At 43.3% G+C, this 16846-nt stretch overlaps 1 protein-coding gene across 1 annotated transcript in view; it reads right to left on the reverse strand.

Moving 5' to 3' along the window:
• LOC139567524 (protein kinase C alpha type) overlaps positions 1–16846 on the reverse strand; it is a 201614-nt gene that overhangs the window by 75781 nt on the left and 108987 nt on the right. Inside the window, exons 4-5 of the mRNA XM_071388853.1 lie at positions 11197–11308; positions 5411–5539 (exon numbers count right to left, since the gene is read on the reverse strand). Coding sequence (XP_071244954.1) covers positions 5411–5539; positions 11197–11308 — 241 coding nt within the window. The remainder of the gene's footprint in view (positions 1–5410; positions 5540–11196; positions 11309–16846) is intronic.

The raw sequence follows: 16846 nt of genomic DNA on the forward strand, positions 1-16846 counted from the left end.
TCTCTCTCCCGGTCTCTCTCTCTCTCCCGGTCTCTCTCTCTCTCCCGGTCTCTCTCTCCCGGTCTCTCTCTCTCTCTCGGTCTCTCTCTCTCTCCCGGTCTCTCTCTCTCTCTTCACCAGGCATCATGGAGAAGTCAAGTGGAGCCACCCTTCTTCCTGTGCCAGAGCAGTCTCTTCCTGTCCTCTATGGAGAATTTCTGGTGACGAGTGAAGTCACTGACACTATTGGTGGTCTTCCTGATGCAGGAAGGAGAGGTGTCATAGGCCAGCTGTCCTCCTGGCCCTTACCAATACTGGAGTGTGTGTGTGAGTGTGTGTGCACATGCGTGCGTGTATATGTACTGTATGTGCGAATGTGTGTGTGTGTGTTTGAGAATAAAGGTCTGATTATAGATGAAGAGGCAGGGTGGAGTGTGTGTCACAGGATGAGAGTGTGAGTTTGTGCATGGTATGTGTGTGCGTGCGTGTGTGTGGGTGAATAAAGGTATGATTATGGATCTTGAAGAGGCAGGGTAGAGTGCATGTTCTGAAGGCGCCTGGGTGATGGCACTTGTTTTTTTTTAATCCCTTGACGGTTTAAAAAGGTAAACCACTAAGTTCCTCAGCTCAATACACAGAGTACTTAGAGCTGGTGAGATATGAGAAGGAGGAGGAGAAGGAGGAGGAGAGGACCACCCAGTCTAAGGGGAGAATCCTAATTTCCACTTAAATTAGATTTTTCACTTAGTCATGCATTGATGTCAATGGGAGACTAAGTGAGAAGTTAGATGAATATTCAGGGGTGAATTCTAAGCGTTAGGAATCTCGTCGAGGTGACGAGCCATGCGTAAACGTGATCCTTATCGGATCCTATTACTGCTGCGTTTGGGCTTCTAAGACTAAGTACCGAATTCCTTCATAGAAGCCAAGTTAAACAGCTTCACGTCATGGCAATTCAGCATTGTATTACTGTGTATTCACATCCCCGGAGGTCCGATCAACCAAATGAAATGAAATTGTACAGCTCCAAGACGTGGGAATGCAGGGCTGAGTACAGGATCGTTTAGTCTGTTCTAAGTGTATGTTATACACACAGACAGACGAAGGACGGATGGACAGACAGGCAGGCAGGCAGGCCGACAGATACGCACGCGCAATACTTGCCATTATGTTGCTTTTCCTAATGGGCTTTTCTCACATCCCACAAACATGTCACTCCAAGCAGACCACATACGTCATATAGTCCCAGCACACTATTACATTTACATTTAAGTCATTTAGCAGACGCTCTTATCCAGAGCGACTTACAAATTGGTGCATTCACCTTATGATATCCAGTGGAACAACCACTTTACAATAGTGCATCTAACTCTTTTAAGGGGGGGGGGGGGGGGGGTTAGAAGGATTACTTTATCCTATCCTAGGTATTCCTTAAAGAGGTGGGGTTTCAGGTGTCTCCGGAAGGTGGTGATTGATTCCGCTGACCTGGCGTCGTGGGGGAGTTTGTTCCACCATTGGGGTGCCAGAGCAGCGAACAGTTTTGACTGGGCTGAGCGGGAGCTGTACTTCCTCAGAGGTAGGGAGGCGAGCAGGCCAGAGGTGGATGAACGCAGTGCCCTTGTTTGGGTGTAGGGCCTGATCAGAGCCTGAAGGTACGGAGGTGCCGTTCCCCTCACAGCTCCGTAGGCAAGCACCATGGTCTTGTAGCGGATGCGAGCTTCAACTGGAAGCCACTATCAAACATTGCTCTCAGTAAATAGCCACAAAACACAGATTCATATAATTAGAATGGTCACACACTGAACAAAAATATAAATGCAATTGATCAGGCTGTTGATTGTGGCCTGCGGAATGTTGTCCCACTCCTCTTCAATGGCTGTGCTGGATATTGGCGAGAACTGGAACACGCTGTCGCACACGTCGATCCAGAGCATCCCAAACATGCTCAATGGGTGACATCTGGTGAGTATGCAGGCCATGGAAGAACTGGGACATTTTCAGCTTCCAGGAATTGTGTACAGATCATTGGGCCGTGCATTATCATGCTGAAACATGTGATGGCAGCAGATGAATGGCACGACAATGGGCCTTAGGTTCTCGTCACGGTATCTCTGTGCAATCAAATCGCCATCGATATGATGCAATTGTGTTTGTTGTCCGTAGCTTATGCCTGCCCATAGCCTATGCTTTACAGGGAACCAATAAGCAGGGCAATGCAAACACACTGGCAAAGTTGTCTTTGTCTGCCTGCCTGGGCAAATGCACTACATTCACATCATAAGAATGAGGCAGGTAACTTTTAGACCAGATAGCTGCATCTGTACCTCATATTAATTAAAATGACTTATGTAAATAAATGTGTGATAGAAATGTCATAATTTGCTAACGTTAAAAGGTTTATTTTGGAGGATTTTCGCATAACGACAGTCATAACACTGCCAAAGAACGATAACATTAGCTGTTATGAAATGACTCCCCAGGTGTTGCTAACACCTAGCCAACATAAACCTCTTCAAATCAAGAAACTACTTCCACCAGCGAGGTCCAGCTTCATCACAGCTTTCCTGGCTCCACCATAGCCCACTAAAACACGTTTCAGTATAAGGAGAGAGCTCCGCATCCTGTTTGGCTGCCAGTGCATTTAACATTTAGCAGTCTGTCCATTTTAGACGGGCCCTAATCAGCGTTCCAATCTGGCTGTCTGTTGATGGGAAGAGCAGTTAGTGAGCTAGCACTAACCGTTTGTGAGAAGAGCAGTTAGCGATTTAGCTATGGGAATATTTGTGTGTGTGTGTGTGTGTGTGTGTGTGTGTGTGTGCCTCATAGCCACAGCACAGCCGAACCCAGTGGGACTGTCTGCCAGTAGGAATATCAGCAGGCCGCTGCTCTGCACTGAAGCTAAATAGAGTAAACAGAAGCAGAATGTTCCAAGGAGAAGCCAGCCAAAAGCCAAAAACCCCTTTGAAGCAGAACTGACTGAGTGAAAGTGACACTTAGTTGAAGGCTGCTTAGGAAGGCTACCACCAGCCAAGGGATGAGGGATACATTGAGACACAAGTAGTCAATTGGAATAGACGTGGGTCTGTGTTTGTTAGCAACAATGGCTTGCCACTCTTTGCCCTCTTCTCCTTCCTCCGACAGCGTCATATGATGGGTGCCAACACAGAGTACTTGATGTTTTAGCGCTGCACTGCCCAGTGGTATCTCCTTAACGTTTTGTAGGCCCGGTGCCAACACTTTCAAAACGGCCCTCCACATCCTACTTTGGTCCCTTCGCTATCGCTGGTTTGACTGGTTTGGTATTAAGCTATACAGAGGAACCCTTACGCTCAACTATTCAAAATTGATTAGATTACTGATTGCATGAAGGGGTGGAGGATAAAACAATGCATTTCAACACCAGAACAGGGCTATACAGTACAGTACATGGGTCCTCCTATCTCCACTTCCTAGTGCTATTTTCTCTCTGTAACTCGGATTGGATTGTGCACGTTTGAAAATGGTCCACTTCCTTTCCTTTTCCCGATTCCTTCCACCTCCCCTGCATTTGAGTCACACATAATTTCACACTAGCAATTACGCCGACGGAGGGAAGCCACCCTCGAATTATACACACACACACACACACGTCTGGTCTGGGAGCTTGGCAGCCAGCCGGGCGTATGACTAGGCCATGAAAAGTGACCTCACATTTCGGAGGGAAGCAAGTTTCTCTGCACTAAGCTGAACTGCAATTTTCATATCTAACAAAACATTTGGGGATACATAATATGTTTTTAGAGTGGACTCTCAATAGTGGAAAATTGAGGGCAAGTGCTGTATGACAAGTACATGACTTGGCATTATCAGTTCCCCAGAAGAGCAAACGTAATGTTAACAGTGTGTGTTTTACCCTTTGGAGTGAACTAAGCCAAAGACCACTACCCTATTTGATTGAATATTTCCAGGGTTGCGTCCATCTCGTGGGTGATAATGTGATAAGTGTGTGTTGAGGGAACGCGATTTGATTTAGTGATCCCGGCGTAACCAGTTAAATGGACTGACTGTGTGTACATATTTCCAATTTCCTACAGCCCTGTTTGTGGTGTGGGGGCATCCATATTTCTATTCGGGGAGGGAATTTCACATGTATTGTAAGTAATTACACAAGCAGCAAATTAAATTGTAGTCATCGTACTGAATCCGAATGTGTACCAACACAGAAAAGACACCGTAGGACTACACTACTAAATACATGTGTATGTGATTATTACGTAACTACAGCTACATTAGCTACAATTAGCATAAAGAGGGAACTGTTTCCTACAACATCCCATATCAAAGAAACCCTAAAAAATACAGTTTTTAACCACTGCACAATGTTTTTCAGTAGTATTAATATTTTGGCCTTGGAAGTAAAATGCAGTACCACTTTATGCAGTAGCACTTAGCAGATTGCCTGATAGGACCACCTTTTATGCTGTCCATTCTACGCCTGTCTGAAATCATCCGATACAGAACCAACAGTTAAACACACATATGAGAGAAAGACATGAAAATTGAGTCGTGACTCACTAAACACATGTAAAAGAGAAACCCGTGTTTCTGGCTAAGCCCACACAGATATACCCCTGGGTATGTTTAAAAAGGTTTTTTCAAAAATGGACAGGGTTTGTCGTGACTGTACATGGGCAGCGGCCAAAAGTAGTGCACTATATAGGGAATAGGGTGCTATTTGGAAATCACCCACAGTATTGATCTGTATACCAAAGGGAATTGACCCGTGTCTCTGTAGGGCTGCAGACTGGAGGCTTTTATTAAGTGATAGTTGCCTCACCACATGCTGTCTCTTGGCTGCTGTCACTCAAAAACAGACAATGGGGATTTTTGGTATGACAACCAGCTCACTTCCTCTATTGAACTGTGAACAGGTGTTTTTACAATAGAATGGTTTTCAAAGCCTGGGCCTATTGATGCGATTGACAATTGTGTAGATCGAAATCGATGTAGGCTCAGGTTAGAGGGAACATACATGCACATGGGCGCACACACCCACAAGAACGAACACACACACACAGATTGCCAGGAATCAGCGGTGATGAGCGAACCATGCTGTGAATGGATTTGTGGCCAGAAGCGGTTTCTTTCTTATCAATCAATATGGGGCTGTAACAGGCAACTGACAGCTAAAGTGGCTGGGGACTGATGGTTGGGACTGATTGTGAAAAGGTAAGAGGAAGCTCTGTCAGCTATTACACACCATAACCCCACTGGGGAAGAAAGCAACGGATGTGCCCTAAATGGCACCCTATTCCCTTCATAGTGCACTGATTTTGATCAGATCCCTGTGGGCTTTGGTCACCATTAGGGCACTATAAAGGGAATCGGGTGCATTTGGGACACACCTTGAGAAATAGATTTGTCTGAGAGATGGTCCGGTCTGGAGGCCTACCTGTGACCTGCAGCTTGTCCCCTGTGATGTCACACTTCAGGTAGAGGCGTCCCCTCCTCTCGGTGTGGTCCGTCCCGCACATGCTGGGCACGTTCATCACACACTGATTGTGCACGTTCATGTCGCAGGCTGAAGGGATGCAGACACACAGGAAGACAGACAGAAAGAGAGAGACGGCATTAAAGAGGTACCAGGAGAGACGGAGAGACAAACAAACAAAAAAAAGTTGGTTTAAGCAAAAACTGATGTGCTTTATTTATAAAGTCAAAAGGCCAGGTGTTGCTAGGGAATCATTTATATCACAAAACTGATTTCATCCTGAACAAATTGTAACTGTGCTGTTTACATGTGAAAACATGGATACTGTATCTCAAAACACCCATCAGCATCTACAAACATAGTCTCAAATCAAAATCAAATCAAATGTTATTGGTCCCATACACATGGTTAGCAGTTGTTAACTCGAGTGTAGCGAAATTCTTGTGCAGCGAAATGCTTGTGCTTCTAGTTCCGTCAGTGCAGTAATATCTAACAAGTAATCTAGCAATTCCCCGACAACTACCTAATACACACAAATCTAAAAGGGGTGAATGAGAATATGTGCATATAAATATATGGATGAGCAACGACAGAGCGGCATATGCAAGGTGCAATAGATGGTATAGAATACAGTATATACATATGAGTAATTAAGATATGTAAACATTACTAAAGTGGCATTGTTTAAGTGACTAGTGATCCACTTATTAAAATGGCCAGTGATTGGGTCTCAATGTAGGCAGCAGCCTCTCTGAGTTAGTGATTGCTGTGTAGCAGTCTGATGACCTTGAGAGAGAAGCTGTTCTTTAGTCTCTCGGTCCCAGCTTTGATGCACCTGTACTGACCTCGCCTTCTGGATGATACAGGGTGAACAGGCAGTGGCTCGGGTGGTTGTTGTCCTTGATCTTTTTGGCCTTCCTGTGACATCAGGTGCTATAGGTGTCATGGAGGGCAGGTAGTTTGCCCCCAGTGATGCGTTGTGCAGGCCGCACCACCCTCTGGAGAGCCTTGTGGTTGAGGGTGGTGCAGTTGCCGTACCAGGCTGTGATACAGCCTGACAGGATGCTCTCGATTGTGCATCTGTAAAAGTTTGTGAGTGCTTTTGGTGACAGGCCAAAGTTCTTCAGCCTCCTGAGGTTGAAGAGGCGCTGTTGTGCCTTCTTCACCACGCTGTCTGTGTGGGTGGACCATTTCAGTTTGTCTGTGATGTGTACGCAGAGGAACTTAAAAATGTTCCACCTTCTCTACTGCTGTCCCATCAATGTGGATAGGGGGGTGTTCCCTCTGCTGTTTCCTGAAGTCCATGATCATCTCCTTTGTTTTGCTGACGTTGAGTTTGAGGTTGTTTTCCTGACGCCACACTCCGAGTGCCCTCACCTCCTCCCTGTAGGCTGTCTCGTCGTTGTTGTTGGTAATCAAGCCCACTACTGTAGTGTTGTCTGCAAACTTGATGATTGATTGAGTTGGAGGCGTGCATGGCCACACAGTCATGGGTGCACAGGGAGTACAGGAGGGGGCTGAGCACGTACCCTTATGGGGCCCCAGTGTTGAGGGTCAGTGAAGTGGAGATGTTGTTTCCTACCTTCACCACCTGGGGGGCGATCCGTCAGAAAGTCCAGGATCCAATTACACAGGGCGGGGTTGAGACCCAGGGCCTCCAGCTTGATGATGAGCTTGGAGGGTACTATGGTGTTGAATGCTGAGCTGTAGTCATTGAAAATGCATTCTTACATAGGTATTCCTCTTGTCCTAGATGGGATAGGGCAGTGTGCAGTGTGATGGCTATTGCATCGTCTGTGGACCTGTTGGGGTGGTATGCAAACGGAAGTGGGTCTAGGGTAGCCAGTAAGGTAGAGGTGATATGATCCTTGACTAGTTTCTCAAAGCACTTCATGTTGACAGAAGTGAGTGCTACGGGGTGGTAGTCATTTAGTTAAATTATCTTTGCCTTCTTGGGTACAGGAACAATGGCGGCCATCTTGAAGCATGTGGGGACAGCAGACTGGGATAGGGAGTGATTGAATATGTCCGTAAACCAGAGGTGGGACCAAGTCATTGTTTTACAAGTCCCAAGTCAAGACAGGCAAGTCGGAGTCAAGTCCCAAGTCAAGACAGGCAAGTATCAAGTCAAGTCTCAAGTCTTTAACTTTGAGTTTTGAGTCCTAAACAAGTCATAATGTGCTCTTTTTTTCACCTTTATTTAACCAGGTCGGCCAGTTGAGAACAAGTTCTCATTTACAACTGTGACCTGGCCACGATAAAGCAAAGCAGTTCGACACATACAACAACACAGAGTTACACATGGAATAAACAGACATACAGTCAATAATACAGTAGAAAAGGTCTATATACAGTGTGTGCAAATGAGGTAAGATAAGGGAGTTAAGGCAATAAATAGGCCATGGTGGCGAAGTAAATACAATATAACAATAAAACACTGGAGTGATAGATGTGCAGGAGATGAATGTGCTACGCGTGATCTTCACCAAATGTAATACCATTTCATATTTTTAACAAGAGTAATAGTTAGTAATAGAGTAATAGTTAGTATATTACATTTATGCAAATCATGAATGCTTTTAAAAATATCTATATATTTATTACTTTCCAAATAAACATTATATTTCCATGGAAATACATGGGTAGCCATGAGAAAGATATCCCCCCCCCCCCCCCCCCAATAGTGATCGACTATCGAGGATCGCTATGGGGCGCAATCTGGCGTTGTAAGCTTGTACACGATCGCCCAACTTTGTTTTTGGAACATCAGTCAGGATTTAGTCTACCAACTGCCTAGCCAGTTGTGGCTCAAACTTGGGTGCAATGATCACGTTCCCGCACTGACTGACTGTGTGGAGGCTCATTGATTTAACGTTACGCTAGCCTACATGATACACTAGTAATCCAATACAATATATAGCTGTCGGCTATATTAGCCACGACATAACGTTCTTCGTGCTGCTTCAAATGTCGAACAAAGTTGGAAATTGTTGCACCTCCATCTGTAATTTTCTTCCCGCATGTTTTGCAAGTTGCAATCCGTTTTTTGTTGATACAGCTTTGTCTTTACAGCCGAAAATAATAATTTTGGGTATGATCTTTGCAAAGGCTCCATCTGAATTCACCCGCCGATGTTCCTCTGCACTGCCACGCACAATTTGATTGGCTGCTGTCCGATTCATGTAATCCGTTAAGTGAAGAGTAGATGCGCTGCACACTTATTTTAGTAGCATATTCTTTAATATTTGGGCTTGGGGAGGGTATCAAGTCAGGTCGAGTCATAAGGCTCAAGTCCAAGGCAAGTCACGAGTCATTGGTGTTAAAGTCAAAGTCGAGTCCAAGTCATCATATTTGTGACTCGAGTCCAAGTCATGTGACTCGAGTCCACACCTCTGCCGTAAACACATCATACAGCTGGTCTGCGCATGCTCTGAGGACGCGGCTAGGGACGCCGTCTGGGCCAGCAGCCTTGCGAGGGTTAACACGTTTAAATGTTTTACTCACGTCGGCCACGGAGAAGGAGGGGGGGCGCAGTCCTTGTTAGTGGGCCGCGACCGTGGCACTGTATTATCCTCAAAGCAGGCAAAGAAGGTGTTTAGTTTGTCTGGAAGCAAGACGTCGGTGTCCGTGACGTGGCTGGTTTTCTTTTTGTAGTCCGTGATTTCCTGTAGACCCTGCCACATACGTCTTGTGTCTGAGCCGTTGAATTGCGACTCCACTTTGTCCCTGCCATAATCCCAGACCTCTTTCCATGGTTAAATGCGGTGGTTCGCGTTTTCAGTTTGGCTCGAATGCCGCCATCCATCCGCGGTTTCTGGTTAGGGTAGGTTTTAATAGTCACAGTGGGTACAACATCTCCAACGCACTTCCTAATAAAAACTCACTCAACGAGTCACCGTATAGGTCGATGTTGTTCTCTGAGGCTGACCGGAACATATCCCATATTGCCTCTAGTCTATAACGTGGCAACACACAATTAAAAACAAATTATGATAATCTAATTTGCAGTAGGATTAGAACAGCCAGCATGTGCCAAACTCATTTTCCACCATAACCTAATCCCTATTTACATATAGCCCTGAGTCATAATTAGTATTAAACGCCAGCTCTGGTGAAGAGATATGAGGCACTATTTACCATTGAATTAATCATTTGTGCTTTATCACATATGAAAATCATAAACTTGAGGGAACTGTACTAATAAAAGGCCCGCAGCAGCTTTGATAATGTATATTTAAAGATCTCTGGATAGAGTGAATCATGTGAATCGTGTGTGGGTTTCAGAGGGGAAACTGCTGGAAGGAATGGACAGAAAACGGAAATGCAGTTTTAAATCATGGAAATCATCATTGGGGAATATTACAGAATTGTAATTGAATGTCATTGTGTCCTGTGCAGTATGAGTGACGTCAATAAAGCTAGGTTTAAATATACTTTGAACACATCTAAAGCCTTGTTTCCATTGGAAGTTTGAAATCAACCCGGGTTGGGCCTCGGTGGGTTAGCTCATATTGTGTTTCCACTGCGTCCAGAATTTAGAAATGATGTCATGTTGCTAGGTAGCCAATGTGACTGTGTAGCTAGCTTTGCTAATGTTGCTAGCTAGCTACCAACATTTTGTAGAAAGTCCTTTTGCTACAACTAGCTAGATAACTAGCCAGCTAGCAAGATGTTGAAGAAAGAATTGAATTCACCCTCACCACGCTGTAACCAAGGTTACCCCATACTCCTGCCAGTGCTTGCCAGACTCAGAGCCATGTGGAACAAAAATATAAATGCAACATGCAACAATTTTGACAATTTTACTGAGTTACAGTTCAAATAAGAAAGTTAGTAAATTGTAATACATTCATTAGGCATTAATCTATGGATTTCACATGACTGGGAATACAGATATGCATGTTTTGGTCACAGATACCTTAAAAAAATGGATGCCTCAGAATGGCCTCAGGATCTCGTCACGGTATCTCTGTGCATTCAAATTGCCACCGGTAAAATGCAATTGTGTTTGGTGCCTGCCCATACCATAAACCCACCACCACCATGGGGCACTCTGTTCACAACGTTGACGTCAGCAAACCTCTCGCCCACCCAATGCCATACATGTGGTCTGCAGTTGTCAGGCCGGTTGGAAGTACTGCCAAATTCTCTAAAATTAGGTTGGAGGCGGCTTATGGTAGAGAAATTAACATTAAATTGTCTGGTAACAGCTCCAATGGACATTCCTGCAGTCAACATGCCAATTGCATGCTCCTTCAAAACTTGAGACATCTATGGCATTGTGTTGTGTGACAAAACTGCACATTTCAGAGCTGCCTTTTATTGTCCCCAGTACAAGGTGCACTTGTGTACTGATCATGCTGTTTAATCAGCTTCTTGATATGCCACACCTGTCAGGTGGATGGATTATCTTGGCAAAAGAGAAATGCTCACTAACAGGGATGTAAACAAATTTGAGCAAAACATTTTAGAGAAATACGTTTTTTTTGGCATTTGGAACATTTCTGGGATCTTTTATTTCAGCTCATGAAACATGGGACCAACACTCTACATTTTTGTTCAGTGTAGCTTGCTAGCTAGCTAACCAAGCAAACCAGACGACATCAACCGCGATGGGTGTAACATCATCGCTCCACTATTGGTTAGATTGGCCATAGCCAGGTGCACCGCGTGCCCGCTTCAGGTTTATATCGCAGGTTGTGTATAGTGATCCCCAGGCTAAGTGGATGGAGAGATACATTACTCACTGTCACACTTCATCCCCTGGTGGATGAGACCATACAGGAGAGAGCCACAGTGGTCGCAGAAAGTGGGGCTGCCATAGGTGTGGATCTTAAACTTGTGCTTGGTTCTGGGGTCCTGCAAAGACAAAAGAGACATGGTGAGTAGTTGGTTAAGTGTGATCATGTATAATACGCAGTACGATCAGAGTGGTATGCCACAGAAAGAAAAGGTACCCAAAACATGAATGTAGAGTTTGAAAAAAAGTGTTTTATCAACTCCAGACTGTACAGTTCAAGTTCCTTTTCCACAGATACAGTAATGACGGAAACGCTGTTCAACTGAGCCAGACATGGCAGGATATGAAAAATATATGAGAGCAATAATTGGAGTCGATACATGAGATAACGAGATGAGTCTGCGCTAGTCATTTCATTTGAATGAAAAACTTTTTAAAACTTGTACTGTCTATATAAAGAATGTTCTACAGCACAGGCTTGAAAAAGTATCTTTCTATGAGGAAAAGAAGCAAACATGAAATGAATTAGACAAGGCTAAGGGCAAAATCATTTCTGCAAGGACTGTTCTAATAATGAAATAGGGCCATTTTTTATACAGAATTCAAAATGAGAGGATATTGTACTTTTCTAAATAGAACCATCACAATCTCCAAACCTCTAATTCTATTTTGCACTGACTGGCTTGCTGTTAAATGGTCTGTAAAAAAAACACAATAAAAAGCTGTCAAAAGCATGTCCCGCAGGCTGAGAACTCCCAGCGCTGATCGTGCATTGATTGCAATCGGCACGCTTGCTTTTTACATTTTCATTAACCACTCATACGTGGACCAATACCCACGTGTCCAATTAATTACCTTCAGCCACACTTGAGGTGAAAATCCAACTTCTGCAGTCGGTCAATCACTGTAGACTGATTGTCTGAGCCACAGCCATGGCTGCACCTTATGTTACATTTGGACTTTTTATTAGCTGGAACTGATCTACTGTACTACAGTACTCTTAGTGCTACTCCTACATCTTGCATACAAAGCCTTCAGAAAGTATTCACACCCCTTGACCCTTTTTCACATTTTGTTGTGTTACAAAGTGGGATTAAAATGAATTTAATTGTCATTTTTGGTCAACGATCTACACAAAATACTCGGTAATGTCAAAGTGGAAGAACATTTAGAAAATTGATTTAGGATTGACATAAAGGGGTTGAATACTTATAGACTGAAGACATTTCAGCGGTGAATTTTTTTTATAGAATGTTTTTGGGGAATAAGTAAAGCGGGGTGTGTACTTTCTGAAGGCACTGTACTGCGACACACAAAGAAATGGAACAGTGACTTTGTAGCAGTAGCGTACACAACATTATATTGCGAACTGGTAATAGCAGCAAAAACAGTCTACAACTGTACATACCAATAAGCTTTGTTGTAATTGGGCGAGAATGTGTCACTCCGGAATTGGTTTGTGTGAGGCAAAGTGCAACAGACCATGGCCTTCATGTACCAGTTCAGTACCTGGCTAATCCACAACCCCGTCCTCCAGGCGATGCTGGTGCATTTAAATCAGTCTTATACACTATTAATGATTTGGTATACATTGTGAAAAAAAAATGGTTTTCATGGAGAATCACAGTATATCAATCTGTTTCAAAGAGAGTAGGTGAGAAACTGATTGGATGACTAACAGATGTCGGAGAAGTCGAGGATAGATATTATACACCGATGTTGACTTGGGGTTTCACTAGAGTTGTAGACATGTTCTAGTAATGTATATCATTATAAAATAACATGTATGAACTGACGTCAGTACCCCCCCGGGTGTTCAGAGTAGAATTTGGCCTTAGACACAGATCTAGGATCAGCTTTCACTCCTCAAACTGGAACTTCAACAATTGGAGGAAAAACAAAACACTGATCTTAGAGCAGTGTATACGGGCAACTCCATCCTACTACACTACTTTTCAGAGGGAGAAAATAACCAAACAATCCTTAGTGAATGGTTGGTTACTACGGTCATTGACATGACAACATGAGTCATAATAGGATACGAAGTGCTCAAAGAGCTCAAATGAGTAGTAATTTAAACAACCTCTATCTTTCATACTTGCAGGCCACGGTTGACTGACACAGAGAGCGTTGGGCATCTTTTCCTTGTTTCCCTCTACAATGAGCCATGTGTGTATCAAAGCAGTAGACTTCTGACACCATATTACCTTCTGACATGATTATCTCTCCTTGCTTATCACTGGATCATCAAGGACAGCTCTGAAGTCAGTATACAGCCCTCCAACAGCCATCTGCAACACCTTGATAGGTGTGCTGTGAAACTGATCCCAGACCAGGACCGGAGCATTACTGAGGCCCAAAGAGCATGGTGTGCCAATGTAATATACCTCTAAGATCAAATAGGATAATATGTCCAAGATCAAATAGGAGTGTTGCCCTTGGAGCATGGAGCATGGTGAACAAAGATAAAAAGGTCCAAGCAAGTGTAAGAGATCAGAAGGATAGAAAACGTGTCCCGGTATTGCAGCCTATCATAGATCAGTATGGTAGGTAGACTCCCTGGAGCAGTAGTACTACATGTAGAGTGTGAACAGCTTCACTATGGTGTCTGGTTTTCTGTTATAATCTCCAAACGTGACCGTGTGTTTACATAGCGGGGTTAACAGCCCCTGTTTAGAATCAGGACAACGGTAAAGCTTTACGAGACGCAACACCTCATCAGATCCTTGTCCGTACTGGAGTATGGATAGTCAAATCACGGCAATTATCACAAGGACTCACTTTTATATCCACGGAGAACAGGAAGTTAGAAATAACAGAGTTTAGTCCTACAGGGGGCGGTCAGAACAGAGTATGCCGAGCTTCGCTGGAAATGAAATCTATTGTAAATCCATTGCCCATCGTAAGAATGTAATGACTGAAATAAATAAATAAAACAGTATAAAAAGATAGAAAGTCAATTACGATGTTCAAAGAGATGTTGATAATACCGCCATTAAAGAGATCATGAGATAGTGACATAGTAAAGAAGAAGATGAGATGGGGCTCTACATGGAGAACATCTACTTCGTACCTACAGGCTGTGGCGTCATGAAACTGTGTCGGCCGGTTACTGTCATGCAAAAGAGTGCCGGGCCCACGGTAATTGACCGTTAATTAACATAAACGCATTTACTCTCTCCAGGCCTCAACGCATACAAGTTGCTGATGTGCGCCTTTGCAACATGTACTTTTAAAATAGTATAATAAATCAATTGAATATACGCCATCACAATAAATCCACAATTTATTTTAGTCAGGTCTAAAGAAACATTATTATTTGAAGAAAAGGTATTTCAGATGAACAGAATATGAGTTGGCCTACTGTATGTTATCTGGCTATACGCCATGCCATATGCTGTAGCCTTGTTCATTTAGCATGTTGAGCATAAAAGTGATCATTTGGAAAAAGGTGCTATATAATGCTAGATTTAGAGTTATCTGGCAACTAGTTGTGAATGATACAAACCTTAGAAATTCTTAGAAATCTGAATATGGGCTGCATGATGCGACTATAGGCTACTGATGATGTGAGAAAGTTGCAAAAAAGCATGCATTCTGTTACTTGCCTCAGGCTGCACACGCTGTTCCTCTCATCAAGTGATCATACTTTCACCCATCAGATTATTCACAATTTAATCTCGTCTGTACTAATATGTAAAACTAGTTTCGATTTAGAATGGCCCATTATCCGCCCAAATTCTGTATGCCATGGGCTCTCCAACCTTGTTCCTGCAGCTACCCAGTGTTTAACTTAGGAAACCAAGTGAAATCTGTCCGGGAACATCGATAGTAACATACTTTCGCAACGAAACATATTTCGGCACCTTCTGCACGCTCGATAAACGAATAAAGGAGAAAGAGGAGGAGATGGACATGAATGGTGGTGAGATATTCTGTATAGCTAAAAGGTAATGTGTCACCCAATGAATTACTAAAATTCCCTATTATAGGCTATTCAAAATCTCCCAGGACTCGTGGATAGAAATGCTGGAGCGTAGCATACGGTAGCCAAACCAGTCCATCCAGTATGCATGAAAATACAGCCCACACTCAAAGGCCATTACTCAAATGTGTTTAATTATGGAGAGTAGACTAGACCAATTACGCACCAAAGACATCTTATATCAGTTTAGTTTGATGTTTTTCTGCCATGCATAGGCTACGTATTGTATAACGGCACAATCATTGGGCTCATGCATAAGCCCTATTGTACGGACGGGTGTTTTGAATGAATCATCACCTTAGAAAGCACTGTCCATTTTGTTGTGTTAGGCTTTGAAACAACCTCCACAATGACCACTCTTCACACTCACTTTCAACCTGCTGTTGAACTTCTTTCCTCAAATTGATCACGGTGAGGTGGGTTTTAAAAACATGATCCTTCTTTGATGATGTTTGATGTGATTTTTCATTTCATTTGCAGTGATGTCAGAGTGGTTAGAGGGCCGATAGAGCTCAGAGTACCAGGCCGTTAGCGACCTGATGGTCATTAGCAAGTTGGGTACTACCAAAGCATGTCCAGTGTGCATAACAGGAGCATAATAATCTACTGTAGCCATTACCCTAAAACTGGAACGGTCTCCTCAGTATGTGATTTGAAAGTGATCTACAGCACATTCATAAAGTATTCAGACACCTTGAATTTTTCCACATTTTGTTACGTTACAGCCTTATTTTAAAAAATTGATTAAATACGTTGTTTTCCCCTCATCAATCTTTTTGGCAAATCAAAAACAGGTTTTTACCATAAAGGCCTGATTGGTGGAGTGCTGTAGAGATGGTTGTCCTTCTATAAGATTCTCCAATCTCCACAGAGGAACTCTGGAGCTCTGTTAGAGTGACTATCGGGTTCTTGGTCACCTCCCTGACTAAGGCCCTTCTCCAGATCTGTGCCTCGACACAATCCTGTCTCGGAGCTCTACGGATAATTCCTTCAACCTCATGGCTTAGTTTTTGCTCTGACATGCACTGTCAACTGTGGGACCTATAATGTATTTCTGTTTACACATTTCTAAAAACCTGTTTTCACTTTGTCATTATGGGGTATTGTGTATAGATTGATGAGGAAAACATGTAATTTAAATTATTTTAGAATAAGGCTGTAACGTAACAAAATCTGGAAAAAGTCAAGGGTTCTGAATACTTATACTTAACCTATAAAGGGTAATGTCTATTTTACAGCTTACATTGCTGTTGAACTATACAATGAAAGAGTGTAATGCATGCCTATAAACTCTGAAGCGCAATGTTATAACCGTAGAATTAGGAATTAGAATACGAAGTAACTTAATAGGATCTCTATGGGTGACAACATTCACGTTTACACGTTGCAGTCAGTTGCTTCAATGATGCAGTCATTCGTTTCAACGCAACCTAATTCCATTGGCTTGCCTGTCACATTTACGAACTCGGTTTCTTGCTCGCAGGTCCTTTCGTTTTTCCAATAGTGCAATGTTTTATAGATGAGAAAACATTCCAGCTATCGCTCGACTGAATCTCCCTTTGGGGCAATTTCTAAAGCAAACAGGAGGCACAATCTCTACCTTGGACAAATATGGGAGAAGGTAAGTAAAGTCGCATGTCCTATCTTGCACATAATCTCCTGAAGAAACAAA

This window comes from Salvelinus alpinus, chromosome 2, assembly GCF_045679555.1.
Source record: "Salvelinus alpinus chromosome 2, SLU_Salpinus.1, whole genome shotgun sequence".
Lineage (NCBI taxonomy): Eukaryota > Metazoa > Chordata > Actinopteri > Salmoniformes > Salmonidae > Salvelinus > Salvelinus alpinus.